The sequence below is a fragment of the Nestor notabilis genome, unplaced genomic scaffold (assembly GCF_000696875.1).
Source record: "Nestor notabilis isolate BGI_N333 unplaced genomic scaffold, ASM69687v1 scaffold17221, whole genome shotgun sequence".
NCBI classification, from domain to species: Eukaryota; Metazoa; Chordata; class Aves; order Psittaciformes; family Psittacidae; genus Nestor; species Nestor notabilis.
The window spans coordinates 8845-10404 of NW_009914391.1; the positions used below are offsets into that span (position 1 = coordinate 8845).

General features: G+C 61.5%; 1 protein-coding gene across 1 annotated transcript in view; it reads left to right on the forward strand.

Annotated features, from left to right (window-relative positions):
* The window catches only part of PTPRN (protein tyrosine phosphatase, receptor type, N), a gene marked incomplete at its 5' end in the record, with an annotated part of 9231 nt that extends 8374 nt beyond the window's left edge, over positions 1-857 (forward strand). The window contains 4 exons of the mRNA XM_010023642.1: positions 276-329; positions 446-510; positions 615-688; positions 773-857. Of these exons, the coding sequence (XP_010021944.1) occupies positions 276-329; positions 446-510; positions 615-688; positions 773-844 (265 nt within the window). The remainder of the gene's footprint in view (positions 1-275; positions 330-445; positions 511-614; positions 689-772) is intronic.
* Between the last annotated feature and the right edge of the window lie 703 nt (positions 858-1560).

Below are 1560 nucleotides of genomic sequence, written 5' to 3' on the forward strand. Positions count from 1 at the left end.
GCGGGCCTCCCCCTGGGCGCCCTGCCACTGCTCCCCTCCACAGGCCAGGCACCTCGGGAGCTGGGCTTCTTTCATCCTTCTAGCCCTCTTCCACCCATGGGCCCCATCCCGTGCCCAGTACCACTGGGGAGGCAGAAGGAGCCATGTACTGGACCCCCAGGCCTATGTCATGGGGTGCCCACTGCACCCCCTCACCCCCAGCTCGGCACAGAGAGGGGCTCCTAGCACAGCCCTGGCATGGCAGGGCACTGACCTGCTCCCTCTTGTCCTTGCAGGAAGGTGAACAAGTGCTACCGGGGTCGCTCCTGCCCTATTATCGTGCACTGCAGGTACTGCTGGGGCTGGCTTGGGGATACAGCCTGGGGGTGGCTGCAAGACTGGGACCCGCTGGCCAGGACCAGTTCCTGGAGCTGGTCCTTCTGCTCCAAGTGTCTGTGTCTTGCAGTGATGGTGCAGGCAGGACGGGGACGTACATCCTTGTTGACATGGTCCTGAACGGAATGGCCAAAGGTAGGTGCAGGGCAGCATCGCTCCCCCCCATCCTGGGGAGTGCAGAGCCATGTGCTTGGCCTGTGGCCCCCCTCTCCTAGTGCTCTTCTCCCCCTCTGCCCCAGGGGTGAAGGAGATAGACATAGCTGCTACACTGGAGCACATCCGAGACCAGCGGCCTGGCATGGTGCAGACCAAGGTACTTCCTTCCCTCCCTGAGCCACCCCACTCCCAGTGCTGGGCTGGCAGAGACCCTCATGCCCCCTCTCCTCTGGTTCCCCAGGACCAGTTTGAGTTCGCACTGACAGCTGTGGCTGAGGAAGTGAACGCCATCCTGAAGGCACTGCCACAGTGATGGCGAGGAGCCCTTCCCTCTCGTCTTCCCCCCACCCGCCCTGCTTCGCGTGCTCTCTTTGCCCTGCCTGTGGGGCCGCTTTCCCTGTAAAATGCTGTCTGCGCTGCTGGCTCTGTTTCCCCTGCCAGACCCTCCCTTCCCCTCTCCCCAGACACACAGGGCTCAGCCCCTCTGCACACAGGGCACTGAAACCATCACATCTCCGGCCACTGCAGAGGGGACAGGGTTTGTATCCCCTAGTCCCTGCATAGAAGAGGTCCAGCTGATGGTGCTGGGAGTTGGCTATGGTGACCCTCAAGCTGCTCTCCTGCCGCCCAACCTGGCAGTCCTGTGTCAGCTCCTTCCCTGTGCCTGTGGAGTGGGCAGGGGTCCCCCACAGCTGGGGGGAGCACTGAGTGCAGGGAGGCCTGTCCCAGCCCCTGGTCCTCTCTGTGTGTTCCCGCCTCATCACTCAAGCAGAAGAGAAATTTCTAGAGAAATATAATTTTGTATCTTGACGTGAATAAAGTTCTCGTGTCACGTTTGTGCAGCTGCAGCCAGGCCTGGCCTCTGTGTGTATGGGGGGCAGGGGGAGTCATTGGTCATTATCCACTTACACCCCTACAGAAACACATCCCACACCCCACAACCACCAGACAAGTGAAGCAGGGACCCTCTGCCTGTGAAGGATGTGGGGGAGACCCCTGCACCCCCCAGCCCAGAGACACCTCCAGGCA